This window comes from Mauremys reevesii, linkage group 12, assembly GCF_016161935.1.
Source record: "Mauremys reevesii isolate NIE-2019 linkage group 12, ASM1616193v1, whole genome shotgun sequence".
Taxonomy (NCBI): domain Eukaryota; kingdom Metazoa; phylum Chordata; order Testudines; family Geoemydidae; genus Mauremys; species Mauremys reevesii.
This window is the reverse complement of record NC_052634.1, coordinates 36,695,208-36,713,559: the sequence shown is the minus strand read 5'-3', so window position 1 is coordinate 36,713,559 and position 18,352 is coordinate 36,695,208. Positions and strand designations below refer to the sequence as shown.

General features: G+C 54.3%; 1 protein-coding gene and 3 non-coding genes across 4 annotated transcripts in view; all 4 read left to right on the top strand.

The window, feature by feature from the left end:
* The window catches only part of LOC120375400 (zinc finger protein 850-like), a gene marked incomplete at both ends in the record, with an annotated part of 188,503 nt that overhangs the window by 44,825 nt on the left and 125,326 nt on the right, over positions 1 to 18,352 (top strand). The window contains one exon of the mRNA XM_039496022.1: positions 3,591 to 3,596. Within this exon, the coding sequence (XP_039351956.1) occupies positions 3,591 to 3,596 (6 nt within the window). The remainder of the gene's footprint in view (positions 1 to 3,590; positions 3,597 to 18,352) is intronic.
* On the top strand, positions 2,099 to 2,292 carry LOC120376358. Its single transcript, XR_005587242.1, has one exon. It is a non-coding gene; the product is annotated as a U2 spliceosomal RNA (small nuclear RNA).
* Positions 10,061 to 10,133, top strand: TRNAK-CUU. Its single transcript has one exon. It is a non-coding gene; the product is annotated as a tRNA-Lys (tRNA).
* Positions 16,643 to 16,716, top strand: TRNAT-AGU. Its single transcript has one exon. It is a non-coding gene; the product is annotated as a tRNA-Thr (tRNA).

The window sequence follows — 18,352 nt, the reverse complement described above, 5'->3', positions numbered from 1 at the left end:
TAATTCGGCGGAGGGAGCCGCCCGCAAGTCTTGAGCACGCCAGCGGCTGGTCCCGGAAAGGAAAGGCCCCCGCCGCCCAAGGCTCAGGCTGTAGCCAACCGCGGGTCAGCTCCGTCTTCAGCGGTAATTAAGCCAGCGAGGGTCCTTCCGCCTTGGAGCAGAAGGACCGCGCGGCGGCGGGCTGCCGAGCAGAAAGCAGCTCCCCTCTGCGCCCTGGCGGCACAGAAGTTTGCTCACGGCCCCCCGGAGAGTGAGGGACCCGGCTCCGGGGCCCTGGAAAAGCTCTGGGTGGGGCCTGCCAGAGTGTGCCTCAGGGCCTGGGCCCAGCAAATTGCCCCTCTTGCCCCCTCTGGGCGGCCCTGGGGAACGGACAGACGTGGTTAGCTGGGTGGGAGGTGCAAGGTGGAAGTTTCACCTAGGGCCCAAAACTTTCCCTTGCACTCCGCTGCTAGGGTGTTTCCGCACCCTGACAGGCTGATTAGGGCACCTGCAGCTCCAATCAAAGGGGCAGAGCTAATCAGGGCACCTGGGTTTAAAGGAGTCACTTCAGTTTGGTGTGTGTGTGTGAGGAGCTGGGAGTAAGAGGCGCAAGGAGCTGAGAGAGGGAGAGGGAGAGGGAGAGAGGGAGAGGGAGATGCTGTAACTGTGCTGTGCTGTGCTGTGCTGTGCTGCTGGAGGACTGAGGGAAAGTACAAGCGTTATCAGACACCCAGGAGGAAGGTCCTGTGGTGAGGATAAAGAAAGGTGTTGGGAGGAGGCCATGGGGAAGTAACCCAGGGAGTTGTAGCTGTCATGCAGCTGTACCAGGAGGCACTATAGACAGCTGCGATCCAGGGCCTGGGCTGGAACCCGGAGTAGAGGCAGGCCAGGTTCCCCAAACCTCCCAACTCCTGATCAGACACAGGAGGAGTTGGCCAGACTGTGGGTTCCACCAGAGGGAAGATCACTGAGGTGAGCAAATCACTAATAAGCACAGGACCCACCAAGGTAGAGGAGGAACTTTGTCACAGCCTCTAATTGCAGCATTTTTAAACGATCTGCATGCTGCTTACAGGCTCTAACACTTGCCACAGCAGCTCTTTTCAACTTCCATTCAACCATCTGTAGTTTATGCCGATAGGTCGTCTTTGGAGTCTTTAACTTTGATTGGTAGCTGAAGATGGTAAATTGGAGAGAAACCTCTTCATTTCCTTGTTATTTCCTGACTTCTTTATTCATTGCTTTTCCTTATTTCCCTGCAGATTGACTAGATCTGGGTGCTAGCAGGGGACCTGACGGGCTCCTTATTTTCTGATTTCTTTTGGAAGCATTGAACTTGCCAGGGCACAGTCAGAACCTGGATGCTCATGTAAATGTAACACCTTGTGCTCAGCTTTAGTTCTGTTTCTCAGCTCTTTTGGAAAATCGATCTTTAGTCTGTCATGTAGCATCCTGCATTAGGAGATGGCTAATTAATAAGACCATAAACCTTGGCAATCAAATGGAACCTTAAGTCCACAGAAGAGCCCGAAAGGCCCTTGGGGAGTGGAGTGCAAGTTGAGGAAGACTTCCCTGCACAGCTTCTCTCTCAATTCTCGTTTTCCTGTATTGAGCACAAAAGTGGGAATCAGCTCAGGGTAGGGTTATAGCATATGTGTGCAGTGGTTAGACAAGAAACAGCAAGGAACTGGACTGGTATGGAGCAAAACTATCTTATGTCTGCCTGATAACTGTACGTTTGAGAAGGAGCAGAAAAGAGCATTGGGGCTGCGGTATAGCGCTTGCATAGGCTTTCTTTGGCCTGTTTTGCTGTAAGAGTTAACAGTGAGAGATTGTTAGTCACAGGTCAGTGGGTGGGTTTATGCAAATTAGGCATGTACAGGGAAACCAGCAAGAGGAAGGAGGGTGAAAGACTTCTCTGTCTTTGAACAGAATTGTGTGTTAAGGGCTCTTGCTTTGAATTCTTCCAGTGGAGTCATTTCGGGGAAGTGATCATCACTTCGAGTTACCTAGTTATCAAAGCCTCGTGAATGGTGTTTGGTGCGTGTCTGGGAGCTCCTCGTGCTGAAGTAGAAAGCAGTGGGGGAAGAGCGGCTGCCTACTATCCGAGACTCTCAGCATTGCTTCTTGGCTCCTTAGAGCTCAGATCAAGTGTAGTGTCAGTTCTTATCAGTTTAATATCTGATCGGTCCTTTATTTAAGGACTATATGTTAAATTGATTTTTGAAACAAGGGGATGGAATAGAAGCTTGCTCTGTCCACCCCCATGCATTGACCTGGTATTGCAGTGTCTCCAGGACCAGTGCCTCTCCTTCTGGGGAGAATTGTCTGGTTAGAAAAGGAGAAAAAGTTTTACTCTAAAGATGCTGATTTGAGAAGATTTTTTTAAAGTAGTTGAAAAATCAGGCCTCTTTAGCACTTTGGTTTCTTCATAACATATTGTTAAAATTTCTTAGGAGTGTTTTCTGAGTCTACAGATGTGAGTTTCTTTGTTTTGCTGGAGGATTGTTTTTAAAGTTGGGATTCTTCTGTTTGCTGTGAGTCTTTTCAACAATATGAGGACAAATGCTTTCCAGACTGAGGGTCTGTTTGGGAGATGGTTGCGGGGGGGAACACAGATTGGTAATATTTGAGGTCACATGTATATCAATAATTAACTAGATGAGTTACACAGACTTCTCCCCACCCAGCCTACGTTCCATGTATCTTGACTGGGCCTGTCGCCCACCATCCCAGAGCAGAAGCCTGAAGCCTGAGCCCCACCGCACGTGGGGAGGAGGGGAACTCCCACTGGTTGCCTGCTCCTGCAGTGTTTATGACTCCAGAAGGGGGTAGGGCCCAGCCCCTGCAGGCAGCCCAGGGGAAGAGCCGCTGCTTTGCTGCCCCCGACTCCCCCTCAATTACAGCCCAGGAGGCTGTGGCCACAATAAAAGCCCCTGGTGGCCACATGAGAAATGCTGGAGCCTCACAGTAAACAAATCCCAGCAGGTTTGTCACTCCCTGTCCCCACCCTGGGGATTTCCTGACCTCTCCCACCCAGACCAACCTCCTGGAAGTTCCCACCCCTGTGTATTTGCCCTTTCTCCCCGCCAAGGAACCCGCCAGCAACTCCTGATAATCCCTCCCTCAACTGGCTCCACTGCAGCCATTTCCCTTCCCCGGCCCCTGGAAGGACAGAATGAGCTGGAGCAAAACATGGATGTTGCACTGCAGCCTGTTAGGGCAAAAAAGGCAACTGGGGACATGTCAGAACAGGAAATAATTTCACAGCACAATTCCCCAGGCTCTTTCCTGCACACAGATATTCCAGCTTGTCCTGCATGGGACAGAAACATTCAAATCTAGGGCTGTCAATTAATCACAGTTAACAAACAATTAACTTTAAAAAACCATGATTAATTTCAGTTTTAATCACACTGTTAAACAATAGAATACCAATTGAAATTTATTTTTGTTTTACTACATTTTCAATATATTGATTTCAATTACAACATAGAATATGAAGTGTACAGTGCTCACTATATATAGTTTTATTACAAATATTTACACTGTAAAATATAAAGTACTGTAGTGCAATCTCTTTATCATTAAAGTGCAACTTGCATATGTAGATTTTTGTTGTTGTTGTTGCAGAAGTGCACTCAAAAAGAAAACAATGTAAAACTTTAGAGTCCAGTCAGTCCTACTTCTTGTTCAGCCAATCGCTAAGACAAACAAGTTTGTTTACACTTACTGGAGATAATGCTGCCCGTGTCTTATATACGTCACCTAAAAGTGAGAACAGGCTCTCTCATGGCACTCTTGTAGCCAGAGTTGCAAGGTATTAACGTGCCAGATATGCTAACATCCATATGCCTTCATACTTCAACCACCATTCCAGAGGACATGCTTCCATGCTGAAAACGCTCATTTAAAAAAAGTGTTAATTTGTGACTCAAGACCTTGATGAAGAACTGTATGTCTCTGCTCCATGGTTTTATCCACATTCTGCCATATATTTCATTTTATGGCAGTCTTGGGTGATGACCCAGCACATGTTGTTCACTTTAAGAACACTTTCACTGCAAATTTGACAAAACACAAAGCAGGTATAACATGAGATTTCTAGAGATAGCTACAGCGCTCGACCCAAGGTTTAAGAATCTGAAGAGCCTTCCAAAATCCAAGAGGACGAGGTGTGAAACATGTTGCACAAGTCCTCAAAGAGCAACACTCTGATGCAAACACTACAGAACCTGAACCACTAGACAGGAAAATCAATCTTCGGTTGGTGGCATCTGACTCAGATGAGGACTATGAATGTACTTTGGCAGGGGCGGCTCTAGCCATTTCGCCACCCCAAGCATGGTGGCACGCTGCGGGGCGCTCTGCGGTCGCCTGTCCCGCGGCTCTGGTGGACCTCCCGCAGAGGCGTGCCTGCGGATGCTCCACCCCAGCCGCGGGATCAGCGGACCCTCCGCAGGCACGTCTGTGGGCGGTCCACCGGAACCGCCTGCTGCCCTCCTGGGACCAGCAGAGCGCCCCCCGTGGCATGCCGCCCCAAGCACGCGCTTGGCGTGCTGGGGTGTGGAGCCGCCCCTGTACTTTGGATCATTATCGAGCAGTACCTGTCATCAGCATGGAAGCATGTCCCTGGCCTCTGACTGCTAGAAGCTGGGAGGGGAGAACAGGGGCTGGAGCTCTCCATGGCCACCAGGTCTGGACACTCCCTCTGAAGCCCGTAGCCAGGGCCAGCCTTAGGGGTGGGTGCCACCAGGGAATTGCCCAGGGTACCATGGTCAAGGGCGGTGCTGTGCAGTAGCAGAGAGGTGTGTGCTGCAGGTGTAAAGTCAGAAACTGCTCCCGGCTGGCAGGGAGTGCTGCTTGGGGTGGTGCCCAGATTTCTCCCTGCTACCTCCCGGCATAGGAACATGGGGGGAGGGAGGGGAAGTGAAGTTGGTGAGAGCGGTGTTGAGCGGATACTGCTCCCCCCAATGGTCCTCCGTGCCCCCCTTGGGGGCTGTGAGGGGGGAGCAAGGAGTGACATCAGGGCTCCCTGCCTCCAGGTCACCTTCCCCACCACTTGGGCTGCATAAGGGGAGGACAGAGAGCAGCAGCCCAAGTGGTGGGAAGGTGACCTGAGGCAGGGAGCCTGATGTCGCTCATTGCTCCCCTCTCACAGCCCCTAGCGATGTGCGGAGGAGCAGTGTTCGGGCGGCGGGGAGCGAGCAGCAATGCCAGCTACTCCGTGCATCCAGGTCAGTTTCCCCAAGTGGGCACAGGAGGGGTGCAGGGGTTAGGGAAAAGGGGGCACAGTGCTGGGATTACGGGTGCGGAAGGAGGCAGGGTTAGCGGTGCAGAGGCGGGGCACAGGGTTAGGGTGCAGAGGTTGGGTGCACCAGATGGGGTGCAGGGTTAGGGGTTCAGGGGTTGGGTGCCAGAGAGGAGCACAGGGGTTGGGGCAGAGGTTAGGGGGCAGGGTGAGGAGCAGGAGGGGCAGGGTTGGGGTGTAGGGGTGCCAGAGGTCACAGGTTTAGGGTTCAAGGGGCACAGGGTTAGGGGTGAGGATGTAACAGTGCTGGAGGGGTGCAGGGTTAGGGAGCCAGAGGTTGGGGATCTAGGGGTTAGGGGTGCTGGAGGAGCACAGGGTTAGGGGAGCCAGAGGTTGGGGATGTAGGGGTTAGGGGTGCTGGAGGGAGTGCAGGGGGGAGCACAGGGTTCGGGGTGCAGAGGGGGGCCCAGGGTTCGGGGCGTGGCCCAGCCCCACCGGAGACTGACCCCATGTTTAAAGAACAAACCTCTATACTAAGGGCTGCAATATCCACTGGGGTGAGACAAACGGCATCAGCTCCTTGCTGCCCAGCCTGTGAGAGCTCTGACTGTGCGTCTATAAAGGGAACAGCGAGTGGAAGTTAAGTTGCTCCGGTTAGACTCTGTTAGAGTCCAACCGGGACCAGTGAGCAGAAGTTAAGTTGCCTCCTGTTCTATAACTGATGGGTGGGGGGGCAGCAGGGATTAGGGGCATGGAGAACGGGGGTGCCTGACAGGCGTTGGGCTGCGGGGTTCCCTGCTGCAGCTCCGCAGACTGGAGCCTGCTCCTCCTGTGCAGGGCCAGCTCCAGCTTTTCTGCCGCCCCAAGCAGGAGGGGGGAAAAGGACAAGCTGTGGCTCTTCGGCGGCAGCTCAACCACACTGCTGCTTCTGCGGCAGTTCGGGGGCGAGTCCTCCCTCCCTTCCTCTTTGGCAGCAATTCGGCGGCAGCTCAAAGACTAAGACAGGGAATGAGGGACCTGCCGCCGAATTTCCGCCCAAGACCCAGCCGTGCTGCCCCGATACCGGACGGGCCGCCCCTTTGAACTGGCCACTCCAAGCGCCTGCTTGCTACACTGGTGCCTGGAGCCAGCCCTGCTCCCGTGACAAGCAGGGGCTGGTGCAGAGCGTGGCAGGGCAGGGAGATGACATCTCCCCTAAGGGCGGGGCCTTTTCACAGCAAGGGCAGCACCTCCCCGCAGTAGCACAGACCCCACCTACTCCTCCTGCTTTCTCCTGACACTACCAATCCCATGGTGCAGGGGGCCCACCCTGGCTGGTGGGAGATGGAGGCAGTGGACACCACCACTCCCATGGTGCTGTGGGGTTTTCAGGTGGGGTGCCCCCCCCCAGGGTTGGGCTCCAGGGGAGGTTTGGCATCTTAAGGGACTGGGGGGGGGGGTTGCTTGGAGGAGGTTTGAAGACCAACAGCGAAGGGGAAGTTGGACACCGGCCAGAACACCAGGAGCTAGCGGGTGATAAGGGGGGTTCTGGGCATCAAAGTGGGAGCTTCCCCCACTTCCCGGCCACAGGCCCACGGGGCTCCTGGATGGGGAGTTTGGGGGGCTGTGGGGGCCCCTGAAGGACTAGCTCAGCGTGTGATGAGTGACTGGGATGTATGTGGGGGCCGGACTGTGGGTTGGGGTGTCCAGGGGACCCCAGGAAGGGACTAGGGGATTAGGGATGGAGGAGGTGGGGTTACCAAGGTGCATTGTGGGAATGTGGATTTAGAGCCCAGAGTGGATGGGTGGGGTGGGTTGCAGGACCCCACAGTGGCTGAACAGGGGAACCCGGCAGGTTGGGGGGCAGCAGAGATTGGAGCGGAGGACCCTCACACGCTGGGGATGGACTGGGGCAGTGGGGGGATGGGAAAGTGGGGCCCAGCAATGGAGACATGGGCTGGAATCAATTAGGGGCAGGGCGCTGAGGGGAAGGAGGTTGGGGTGGGGCACTGAGGTTGGGGGAGGAGGAGGAGGCGGGGGCGAAGGGACAGGCCGGGCAGAGCGGACAGGGTGGGAGGACACCGGGGCGGGGCTGGCGGGAGGGTCACAGCGGGGGTGGGGGGGACACTGCGGGGGCAGGTTGGGGGGGGCTGAGGGGCCCTGCGGCCCCAGGCTGCCGCTTGTGGGGCTGCTCCCCGGCAGCTCAGCCCCCCCCCGCGGATGCCCCCCAGGCCCAGCGGGGGTGAAGCCCCTTTCACTCGCGCTGCCTCTGCCCTAGGACCCCAGCCCGGATCCCCCGCGGGATTCGAATCCCAACGGCCACAGCGCGCGCCCGGAGGGGGGGGGGCAGCGAAGCCTCGGGGCGAGGGAACCGGGGCCTCCCGCCACGCGCCGAGTCTCTGTCCCGCGCTCTCTCCGCCAATCAGGGAGCGGGGAGGGGCGCGGCGTGACGAGCTCGGCCCCTCCTCCAATAGAGGCCGCGTGTGAGAGAGCGAGAGAACTACGCTTCCCAGAGTGCACCGGGAGGGCGTTGCCTGAGCAACCCTCCATCACTTCCGCTGTGAGACGAGCCAGGAACTACAACTCCCAGCCTGCCCGGGCGCCTCCGTCCTCTCCAGCCCAGGTGAGGCGGGTCCCTGGGTCAACCTGACACCTCCCCCCCAGCGCAACTCCTCATCCCCGCCCTGCCCCCCAGAGAGCCTCGCCCCGCCTCCCTCCGGCTCCTGACCCGAACTCGGGTGTCCCCTGGCCTCGTCTCTCCCGACTCGGGGACGGGGGGGGGGGCGGGGCTGTTGGATGGAGCCATATGGAAAAACGGGGGAGGGGCGGGGCTGGGAGCCAGGACTCCTGGGTTCTCCCCCAGCTCTGGGACGGGAGGGGGACGAGGGGGGCTGTGTGGGGGAGGGGCTGGGGTGCCTGCTGCCCTCGCGGTGACCAGCAGAGCCCCCCCACTGCAGCTTGTCCCCCAACCACGCGCTGGGTGTGCTGGTGCCTGGAGCCGCCCCTGGTTCCAGCCCCTCTGCCCAGGCCGCTCCCCCCGCCGGACACACACACACCCCCCCGGCACCCCCCCCACCCCAGGGCTCCTCAGCCCAGAGGGGAGCCCCCCGGCTGAGTGGGGAATCAGAACCCCCCGAAATGACCCTGGGACCAGCATGATCTGCCAGTGACAAAGTGTTGATCCTCGCTCCCCCCCGCCCCACTCTGGACACCCACACACCCCCTCCCCATTCTAGGCACACACCTTGGGTCACTGCGACACTGAATACTTCAATTGGATGGGGGGCCCAGCACCATGGCTATTCCCTGCCCTCCAGGGCTCACAGAAGTGGATTGCGGGACTTCAGGGGCACGATCCAGTGCCAGCCAAGGGGGGATCAGAGGTGGGGATGGGGCCGTGGTTTCTGCACCACCCGGTTTCTGGCCCAGGCTCCTTCCAGGATTTGCATTTCTTGATAGATTTCACCCCATCACCGCTTCCTGCCCAGCCCCCTCCTGCTGTGCAAGATGGTTTGGGGGGGGATGGGAAGAACCAGGAGTCCTGGCTCCCAGACCCACCTGTGCTAAGCTATGAGACTCCACTCTAACCCCAGCATTGGGACTGGAACCTAGGAGTCCTGACATCCATCATCCTTGCCTCTAACCACTAGACCCCACTCCTGCCCCTTTGGGGCTTGCAGGACTACTGGGTTCTGTCCCCAACTCTGGGAGCAGAGTGGGGTCTAGTGGTTAGAGCAGGAGGAGCCAGGACTCCTGGGTTTTATTCTCAGTGCTGCTCTGTGACACTGGGTCTGTTTCTCCTCCCACTTTTTGGGTGTGGAGCCTGTAAACTCTCTGGGGCATGGCCTGTCTCTCGCTGTGTCTGCCCTGGCCCAGCAGGGCCTGATCTCAGCTGGGGCAGGGACTGTCTCTGTGTCTGTGCAGCCCCCGGCACAAGCAGGGTTTGATTCTGCCCCGGTCTCTGTAGGTGCGGCCTCTCCTCACACACAGATTTTGACAGGTTTTCCTCCTGATCAGCAAGTGGATTAAGCACGTCTTCAGTGGGGGTTTGGCATAGCAGGGAGCAGGCTGGCCGGGTGTCTTTGTGGCCGTCTACTGGCCACATATAGGCATGGTCCTCTCCTCCTTTTGCCCCACCCTCAGTTGCTCTGTAGCTTTTAAGCCTTCCCTTGTAGCTGTCAGCACCGACCGCCTCTGCTCTAGGTGCCCAGAGGAGGAGAGGTGTGGTGGGCTCCAGCCTGGGATTCTGCCTCCCTCCTGCCTAGCCCTGACTCTGAAGCGTGGCCCTGGCACTGCTTCCTTCAAGTGCCTTGTGGACAAGAGGTAACATGTGGCTGCAAGCAAAATGGCCAAACAACCCAAGACCTGGCTCCAGTGGGCAAGTCACCCAGCAGGAGGGGGGAGACTGGCTCTTGCACAGCTGACAACAGGGAAGTTGAGCACTGTGAGCTCCAGGGCTTTAACACAAGGTCCCACTGAGATTTGAACTCAGATTGCAGGACTCAGAGTCCTGAGTGCTGCCCGTTACACCATGGGACCAGCTTGCGCTGCACATCAGTGACCCTCACAGGACTGGCTCATGTAAGGGACTGTTGGCCCCTTACTAAAACTTAGTGGGGGGTTTGGTTGGCTAGTTCCTAGTTCCAATAGAAGGGGGAAGGGCCAATGGGAAATCAGGCCCCTGAGACTGACAGTCCCCAGGGGCAATGGGGAGAGGCCAAAGCTCCAAGTTAGCCAGACTGACAGGCCAGGCAGTGCAATGAGGGAGCCTAGGGTTCTGGGGACTTTTTTTGCCTCTCTTTTGCCTGCCTGCTCACTCTTGTGGTGAACGGTGAAAATGTTTCTCAACAAGCCCAGGTAGCTCAGTTGGTAGAGCATCAGGCTCTTAATCTGAGGGTCCAGGGTTCAAGCCCCTGTCTGGGTGCTCAGCTTTTAAGTTGCCTGGTGTGCCAGGAGCCAAATTCTGTTCACAGCCACACAGGGATTCCCAGAAGCTGTGGCCATTTCCTGGAAAGGTTCCTTTCCTTAGCAAGCAGGAGAGAGGCCACATCCACAGGAGCAGGTGTAGAAAGTGCAGTCTCTGGCTGCCAGGAAGTGCTGTGGGGAAAGCCCAGAGGGGGAGCAGCAGAGATGGGGGGAAGGGAGAGAAAGAAGCGCAATGACAACAGAGGGCAAGTGTAAAGGGGGCATCTGGTCTGGCTATTGTGGGGAACTTGCCTGGTTTATACATGACCCTGGTGGAATTGGCCAGGGGAAGGATCTGAGTCCCCACCCCCTTACCCAGAGGCTGCCTGACCTCAAGGACTGTTAGGATACAGAGATTCAGGCCTGTCTGCAAAGGCCTGTACTTTAAGAATTTAGGTGTATTTTTATCACTTAGCTAGTTATAAAGATATAAAAGAGAGAATAAAAAATCACTGTCTGTGTAATGGCCTTCTCTTACTGTGACAGTCTGAGGCCTGGTTCTTCGGCTAAGCAGCAAAGGCAGCCATAAGCTGGGAAGTGTATGGTCACATCCTCACATTCCCAACTAGTCACATTGAAATAAGGTGCGATTGGGCTGTTAGGAATACAATCCTGTCCTGATATTCCTGTCACCTCCAGAGAAAGGGAAACTGAGTTTGGTAGCATCCTGTCTGGCAAGAACTCACTTATCAATAGACACAGCTGGAAAACCCTTATGTCTGTATAGATGTAGTTGTGAAATCCTCCCTTCTGTATTGTTTTGTATGTTTATTTGCATGGTCTCTGTCTGGTTCTGTGATTGTTTCTGTCTGCTGTATAATTAATTTTGTTGGGTGTAACCAGTGAAGGTGGTGGAATATAACCATGTTACAGTATATTAGGACTGGTTAGTCTAGAGGAGTGAGGGTGCCAGGCGGCGCGGTGGTCGGGGCCGCGTGGTGAGTGTCCCACTGAAGCACTGGCCGCCCCCCTTCTCTCTCCCCCCACTCCCTCCCCTTCCCAGACCGGGCACGCACTCTGCAGCACAGAGTCCACTGGCTCCGGCCGCCCTGTGGGGTTTTTGTTTTGTTTTGCCTGCTTTGCCGGCCGCGCTGTTGTTTTTCCCTCCATGCCCCTGCTTTGCTGCTCCATCCCCGCCGTTTTGTGTTGTCCCCCCCAACTTTGCCACTCCAGCCGCACCGTGACCCCCGCTTTGCCGCTCCAGCGCGCTGTATCCCCACCCCACTTTGCCGCTCCACCCGTGCCGTTTTTCCCCTGTTTTGTTGCTCCGGTGGCCCCACCCATTTTTGCTTGGGGCGGCAAAAAAGCCAGAGCCGGCCCTGCCCACACCTGACTCCCTGCCATCTTTACAGGGGCCTGACAAGCTTTACTTGTGTTTGGATTCTGCAAAGCAGAGGAGCAGGTGAGGTTTTCCTTGCAAGCTGTGTGTGAGTCAATCTTTGGCCAGGTCTGCACTACAAAGTTGTTTCAGCAGAATTATATTGCTCAGGTGTGTGAAAAACACACAACGTTCCCTCGGTCGGCAGCTTGTGGCTGGTGTACACACTGCAATGCCACGTCTGGCGACAAAACTGCCCTGTTTTGCTGACAAACTAAAACAACTTTGATGAGCGGTCTAGAGCTTTTGCAGCAAACTTAAAGTGAGAGTGTCAGTGTAGATGCTGCTGTTCATTATATCACCATAACTGGCCTCCTCCAGTATCCCACAATGCCCTCTGTGAACTCGCCTGCCCTGCATTCCTGCTGCAGAGCCATGGGCCCCTCCCCTTTCATCACTCTGGGAAGTTCTGACAGCTGAGCCTGCTGCTCTGCTCCGGCACCCAGGAGCAAATCACTGCCGTGGATGCTGCTCTCTCCCGCCCTGCGAACATAGAGCAGGGTGGCGGGAACTTCCTTACATTGTGTGTGTGTGTGTGGGGGGGCACCGGCATCCAAACTGTGACACCACCATGACACCCCTTCCCTCAAGGAGGCTCTTACCTTCTAAACAGGGTCGGCTATTTTCTAGTAAAATCAGGAAAAGGGAAGGAGAAAACTCACAAGAGGTTCCTCCTGGCGCTCACGTCCGTGAACCCGAATACTCTCTCAGTCCTCAAAGAGAGACCTGGAGAAGGAGACTTGCTGAAGCAAAGCCACAGGGGTCTCTGAGGTTTCCCTGGCCCCTCGCCCCGTCCTGCCTGGCTGATGTCAGCATCTCTCTGTGAGGTCACCAACTCCCCACCACCTTTGACCAATAGTCTGAGGTCCTGCAAAAGGCCTTTGTGATGTCACTGCCACACCCCTCCCTTGCTGTGCTAATGTCCTGCCCCTGGCCAGGCACTTTGGAGGTTTGAGCTACTCCCTGTGGATCACCCCACTCAAGGAGGGTTCGTTCAAGGAGCAAGCTGGCTACACAGGAAAACATCAGATGCTGCTCCCAGTGCTACACTCAGTTTTTCAGAAATTAGTCGACTTGATGGCCAGAAGAGACCATTAGAGCATCTAATCTGACCCCCTGCATATCACAGGCCTCCTGTATGACACAAGAGCTACTTTTAGGGCAAACACATTCCAGAAAGGCATCTAGTCTTTATTAAATGACATCAAGAGACGGAGAATCCACCACTTTCCTTGGTAGCTTGATCCTGCGGTGAATTATCCGCTGTTGAATTTTTGTGCCTTAGTTGTAATATGAATTTGTCTCTTTTCACCTTCCAGCGATTGGGTCTTGTTATGCCTTTCTCTGCTCGATTAAAGAGCCCTTTCATAGCCAATCTTTTCGCTCCATTAAGGCCCTTCAACACTTCAGTGAAGTCACCTTTCAATCTTCTTTTGATAAGCTAAACAGGTTGAGGTCTTTCAATAGCTCACTAGAAGGCATTTTCTCCAGCCCTCAGAACATTTGGTGGCTCTTTGCTGCCCCAGCTCCAATTTCACAACATCTTTTTCAAATGAGGACACCAAAACTGGAGGCAGTATTCCAATATCAGTCTCACTGATGCTGTGTCATCTCCTGTGATGTTATTAACATAATCTGTAACTCTATAGATCACTGTTGCGACCACTGTTCTATATTTGCAGCCAATATGGTAGAAAGGTTGTTGTCTAAGGCAGGGGTCCCCAACCCCCGGTCTGCGGCCTCTTAGAAACCGGGCGCGATCCGACCCAGTGGAGCTTCCAGGCATGCCTGCGGGAGGTCCAGCTGAGCCAGCGAGACGGCGCTCCCTCCGCAGTCGTGCCTGCGGGAGGTCCGCTGCTCCCGGGGCTCAGCTGGAGCTTCGCAGGCACGCCTGCGGAAGCTCCACTGGGCGATGGACCTCCGCAGGCGTGCCTGCGGAGCTCCAACTGAGCCCGGGAGCAGCGGACCTCCCGCAGGCACGACTGCGGAGGGAGCGCTCATACCCACGGCTCAGCTGGATCTCCCGCAGGCACGCCTGCGGAGGGTCCGGCAAACGAAACCGGTCCCTCGACCTAAAAAGGTTGGGGACCCCTGGTCTAAGGGGTGTATGGAGAGGTTCTGATTGGCTGATTATAATGATGCTATCTCTAGATGTGTATCATTTTTGTAGTTGACGTTATGAATATTGGCTCTATGCTGCCCGTATTTCAAACTTGTGCTTTGCTTCGGGAACACCCCAGCCAGACAAGTTGGTGTCAGTTCTGCCTAGCCTGCTTGATGGCCCATTCAGGACCATCATCTCTACAATCGACCAATTGAGAGAAGGCAGATCGCCTTGTGACTCAGCAAGGTCTGCAGGGACCTGCCTGTGGACAGAACTCTAAGGTTTTCTATACCACGTGCTGGATTGAGTGTCCTTGGGACAAAGAAAGCAAAGACCACATGGCAAGAGACTATAAAAGGCTGATGCCTCGTCTCCATCTTGTTTTCAATCCTGCTTAATACCCCTGGAGGGACTTTGCTACAAAGTGAAGCTCTCGATAAGGACTGAATGACCCATCCCAGCTGTGGATGGACTCCAGAGACTTGATTTGAACCTGCAGTTTATCCCCTCACTGCTACAAATCTGAACCAAGAGCTTTGCCATTACTGGGTGTGAAGGGTTAAAATCCATGTGCATTTTACATAACAACCTGGTGTATGGATTGTGCCAGCTCTTTTCCAGACCCAAAGTCAGAATATGGTCAAGGGACCAGAGGCCTAGCAAATAGTGATCAGCTAAGAGAAAGCTGGGTAAACAGAAAGACTTGCTTGCTAAGATAGGCCTGGTCAGCAAATTGCCAGGTGTTGGAGCTAAGAACTAAAGAATTGTGTCTTATTCAGAGTTGCAGATTGAATAAAGAATCCCTGTTCTTATTGTGTTAGTCTCTTCTGTAGGAGACGTTCTTCCCACAGATCAACCTTGAGTTTATGAGAAGTTGGCACATGTCAGTATAAGATATGGCATCCTTCCACCTCCTCCCAGGGACCAATGCCTTGCCTTTAGACACACAGAAAACAATCTTTATTGCCATATACTTTCACTGTTTCTTTGCTTTAACCCCTAGGAATGTACCTGGTGGACAATCAAAAGAGTTGCTCCATTCCTGTGAACCTCAAATCAGAATTCAACATATATATTTTATACTACTAACATTTTATCAAAGTATTCATTAAATGTTAACTTGCTAACTTGAGACCATGGGTGGAGACATTATGTAACCTGTTCACCATTGGCTACTGTCTTATCTTGTCTTGGTGCAAAATCTATCCCGGGGTGTGGAACTGCCTTCCCCGTCACTTTCCCCCCATGGAAAACCTATATATTCTATTGTAATCAATTGATTGGCAGTGTCTCTGAGCTTAATAAGCCAGGTGACACTCCGCCAGCTGTGTGTAATAAACTCCTATTCTTGACCTCTACAGGGTGTAGATTTATGTCCTTCACAGACATCTGCTGAATAAAGAGGAGATTCAGCATCCAGCACCCAGTGGTGCCTGGCTGAATGCGTCTCCTTTCCCCGCAGCTTGGTGATCTTTTGAGGAAATGGAGAAGACTGCCTTTGCCTAGCTGTACATTGCTTGCAAAGAAACAGGTCTTTTGGTGACAAATGTTGAAAGGAGCCATTAGACGAATGTGGAGACAAGAAAACATCCCCAACTGAACTTGCATCTGTGGATGCTGAAGCCACAACACAGAGCGCTAAACGCTATATGACCACGGCTGGTGTCAGAAGAGTCTCTACCAAAGCCTTTTCCACCACCAGGGCCTCTCTGTGCACAGAACTCCTGGTTGCTTGATGGCTGCAGGCAGTGGAGCTCTATTTTGGCATCTCTTTGTCTCTTTTGTGGTGAACATCTGCAGTGACTGTTAAAGGCCTCTGGATAGTGGTCTTTGGGAAGAGCTGGCTGAAGAGCCTTCCTAGTAACCAGGAAATCCTGGCTTGGCCTGACAGTTCTTCCTTGCTGAACCTAATGTCTCTTTTGGCTCCTTTTTGTATCTCTTTTCATAAAAGAAAAGACCTGTCAGCAGAATCCTTCTAAGTGGTGGTTCAAAATAGAGAGTCTTCCTTGCAGCTAAGTCTTGGTGCCATGGGGCATGTCTCACCACTGCAGTGCCTCCTGTTGGCCATCCTGGCAATTAGCTCTGTTCCCCAGTGCGCCTTCATCCAGTGGCATCTGGCTGCCATCTGTTCTATCATTAGGACCCATGTCGCTCTCAAGACTTCAATGTCCTCTTATGGACACAGCCCTCTGGCTGTGCCCCACTCAGTTGTCTCCCCCTTCCAGGGGCAGCTGTCCTCTGCCCAGACACTTGCCTCAGTGTCCAGCTGCAGTCAGGGTGTAGCCACCTGTGTCAGCGGCGACTGAGGTAAAAGGGGTGCACCTCCAACCCCCGCCATCTGTTTCCCTGGACCACTTCCCCACAGACCTAGCACCTTCCTCCGCCTTTGTATCAGGGCCTCAGTCTGGCAGCAGTCGGCCAGGAGGTCACTCACGCTCCCCTTACCCACCCAGCACTACTCTGATCATGGTTCCCTCCCTTCAGGGCAGCCAATCCTCCCTCCTCAAACTCCAAGGACGGACTGACTCTTGCTGTGCTGAGCAGCCCTTTAAATATGGGCTGCTCCAGCAAGCCTTCTCCTGATTGGCTCTCCCAATAAGCCCTTTCCTGACTGGCTGAGTTCTGTGCAGCCTCTGCAAGGCTGCCTTAATCTTTCTCCTGCTTGTTTGGGGCAGCCACCCCACCACACTTGGAAAGCGGCAAATGAGAAGTCTAGAGCTGAAGGAAAGGTTACCATGACTCAGAACTGAGCCGAGGTTGCTGCGACTGAAACACAGATCACTAACCACGATATGATCACAGTGGCTGGTGGAAGAAGCACATGTTAGAAGCCCTCTGTCAACTCAGCTGTGGCTTTCTGTGCACGGAGAGCCAGGCACCTCAAGGTCTGCAAGTCTTGAGGAAATGGGGAACGTCTGTACTTTGGAATGTGCAGGTGTTGTCCTGGACCATCAAATGGAACAGTTGTAAATACCTTCTTGAGGCAGGCATCATGGCTTAGCTGGCTAAAGCACCTGTCTAGTAAACAGGAGATCCTGGGTTCAACTCCCAGTGGTGCCTTGTTGCATGGCTTTTGTCTCCTCTGCTCACATTTTCCTGTGTCGTCTTAGGAAACAGAAGAGACCTCCCTTGGTATCCAAGTAATTGCTTGCTAAGGAAAAGGCTTCTTTGGAGAGAGGCATTGGAAAGAATCAAATCACAAGCCTGGAGCTGATGAAAAGGCTGCTGTGACTGGCATTGGCATGGCGGTTGCTTCAACTGCAATTGCTGCAACACAAGAGCCTGCGCCACACGTCCTTGTGATTCGCTGGGGATGTCCACACACAGAGGCCATGTCACCATCCTTTTGATTGTCAGGGATGAGAAATGGAGCAGCCGGGAGAAAAGTCCCAGAGAGCAGCATCGTGGCTAAGCTGGCCAAGGCACCTGACAGGTAAAGTGGAGGTTAGGGATGCAGCACCCAGTGGTGCCTTGCCAAATGTGTCTGCTCCTCCCACCTTTTGGTCAATCTTTCGAGGAAGCAGAGAAGATGCCTCTGCCTTGCAGTGCAAATGCTTCCAAAAGAAACTGGTCGTTTTTTCTGACAAGTGTCTGAAGGAGGCACCTAAGAAGCATGGAGAGAAGGAAAAGGTCATTGTAACTCAACTTGCATCCATGGCTCTTGGGGCCACTACGCAGAGCACTGAGCACTGTACGATCACAGCTGGTGACAGAAGGGGCTTTTCCAAAGGCATTTTCCACTAGCAGGGTCCTCTCTGTGTGCAGAATTCGTCATCGTTCGATGTCTGCAGGCCCTGGAGATCACTATTTGGCATCTCGCTCTCTGTCTCAGTGAACATCCGCTGTGGCTGTTGAAAGTCTGTGATGGGATCTACGGGTCGCAACCTGAACAGTGGGACCCCTGAGCCCTGTGTCCCACTGCCTGGATTCCCTCTCACACGGTGATGCTGTGACAGGCTGTGAATCTCTGGCACATATTGCACTTACACAGACATCCATAGGTAGGGACACATCCAACTGAGTTACATGAATGCTTCTCCCAGCCACTCACAAAACTAACGATAGATAAAGAGCCTCCCGCCAATTTCCCCCAGCTCTGCAGCCTGGCACCCCTGGATCATACCGCAGGAAGGGCAAACCACAGCGGCTGCCTCCCCCACATGCGGGAAAACGGCTTGACCTGCTGGCCCCGCGGACTAAATCACCAGGCCTCCAGCTTTCCCCATTCGACCCAAGGGGTTGATCTTGTGGCCAGAATTATTTGCAGTTGTGATTTCCCCCAGCAGTACCCCACAGGGGTCCAGGGTCAGCTCCAGCACAGGCCACACAGGAAGGCTTAATTCTTGAGCTGCAGCACATGCTAGGCAGGCTTAAGGCTGGGCTCCCCATGGCAGGAGAGAAGAAGAAGATGGCTCCTGGAGGGGCAGGCTGGGGCATCCTGGATCCCATTTGCTCACAGCCAGCCCCCCACCCCCACTCCCAAGTTGTCAGTGGTGCCCCCAGGTCGGCCAGAATGGAGCAGCGGTTTTCACTGCACCAAGTCCACTTATGGCTTGCAGGCAACTCCAGACCCCCCACAGCCCACCATCTCGGCCAGAAAGGAGCCCACTCCGCCTCACCATTGCTTCTTTTCCTTCCACCCAGGACCCCACTTCTCCTGGCCTGCAAGTAGCCATCCCTGGGATGCCAACAGGCA